Here is a 1,849-nt window from a genome sequence, read left to right as displayed (position 1 = left end):
AAGACTTACTGGTCTGACAGAGAATAGAGGAACCTCCAAAACTATGGCCCCCAGACACTCTTCTAACTCAGAACTGAAGCTACTCCTGAAGCCCACCTTTTAGCCAAAGATTAGACAGTCCTATAAAACAAACAATAACACACATGAGGAACATGCTTCTTAGTTCAATCAAGTATAGGAGGCCTAATGGGCAATACCTGCCCAAAAGCAAAGATAAGAAGGCAGGAAGGGAAAGGAAAACTGGACAAGGGGACACAGGGAACTCGGGGTGTAAAGGGAAAAGCAGTGAGTACTGACACATTGCGGGGATTGCAACCAATGTCACAAAACAATTTGTGTATAAATTTTTGAATGAGAAACTACTTAGCACTGTAAACTTTCACCTAAAACACAATTTTAAAAAAGTAAAAAATAAATAATTAAAAAAACAAATTGTAAATTGTTGCACATACAGGAACTAGAAGTATTACTTAGACATTAAATCTTTCATAGCCAAGAAAATTTAAGTTTCCCTGCATTTTTAGGGAAATTAAAAAATGTCACAACATTTTCAGGGAAAACCATTTCTTCATTCTGGTTTGGATCTGCTGAGTCTTTATACTGTAGATGATTGGATTAATCAGCGGTGGAAAGAGGATATAGATATTGCCCATCAGGACATGAACCAGAGGTGAGAGATGCTTTCCAAAGCGGTGTACCATGGTGAGACCAATGATGGGGATGTAGAAAACCAGTACAGCACAGATGTGGGAAACACAGGTCTGCAAAGACTTGAGCCTCTCCTCCCGGGATGCAATTGCCGATATTGTGTGCAGAATGAAAACATAGGAGATGAGAATAAGGACAGCATCCAACAACAAGGTACAAATCACCAGACCCAGGGCATAAAAACTGTTGAAGCGGATGTCAGAGCAGGCCAGCCGGAGTAGATCCTGGTGCAGACAAAAAGAGTGGGAGAGGATATGAGGACGGCAGTAATGGAGGAACTTTAAACGAATGATGACAGGAAGAATAGACAAACCACTTCTCATCAAAATGGTCATCATGAAATGAACAATTCTACTATCAGTCAAAATAGACGTATATCTCAGAGGATTACAAATTGCTGTGAAGCGATCAAAGGCCATGGCAAGTAGGACTCCAGACTCTGTGCAAGAGAGACCATGGATAAAATAAGTCTGCGCAATGCAGGTATCCAGATCGATCTCCTGGCTGAGCCCCCACAGGATCCCCAGCACTGTATGCACTGTGGACAGCCCCATGCACAGGTCAGTGATGGCCAGCAAGGCCAGGAAGTAGAACATGGGCTGGTGTAGGCTCGGCTCAGTACGAATTACATGGAGCACCATGCTGTTTCCTAGGAACACCGTGGCATAGATTGAGGAGAAGGGAATTGAGAACCAAGGATAGTGCTTGTCCAGGCCAGGGAACCCTGTGAGGATGAATACCGAGGAATTTATAATGGAAGTCAGAGAAGAAGACATGAATATTTGAAGGGAATTTTCAAGGTGAGAGAAATATTACTCACAGTTTTATTTAAACCTGACTTTGAGAACAGTCCAATATAACACAGCCACCCTGAGTATGGTAGAGGTAAAACTAACTGTAGAATTCCAGGCACATTCAGCTCTTCAGGAAAAATGTAGCACAAGAAGACTTCACAGGGAACCTCCTTGGCATTATGTCTGAGAGGTTACGGGAGCAAATCAGTGTCCAGATCATTTTAGGCAAATTAGATTATTAAGAGCATTCTCTGTTGGTCTCTCTGAGCCACTTGTGCCACAAACATGGATGCACCTGAGCTAACGACTGAACACTTTCTCCTTGAACAGTGCTTGTGTCACAGGGA

At 42.6% G+C, this 1,849-nt stretch overlaps 1 protein-coding gene across 1 annotated transcript; it reads right to left on the bottom strand.

The window, feature by feature from the left end:
• Positions 1-471: 471 nt before the first annotated feature.
• On the bottom strand, positions 472-1,577 carry LOC100666463 (olfactory receptor 51V1-like). The gene has a single exon (XM_003412224.3). It carries the CDS (start codon positions 1,482-1,484, stop codon positions 540-542), a length of 945 nt encoding a protein of 314 aa, XP_003412272.1. The 5' UTR covers positions 1,485-1,577; the 3' UTR covers positions 472-539.
• Positions 1,578-1,849: the final 272 nt, after the last annotated feature.

Source organism: Loxodonta africana, chromosome 7, assembly GCF_030014295.1.
Source record: "Loxodonta africana isolate mLoxAfr1 chromosome 7, mLoxAfr1.hap2, whole genome shotgun sequence".
In the NCBI taxonomy this organism is placed as follows: domain Eukaryota; kingdom Metazoa; phylum Chordata; class Mammalia; order Proboscidea; family Elephantidae; genus Loxodonta; species Loxodonta africana.
This window is presented reverse-complemented; position numbering and strand designations above follow the sequence as displayed.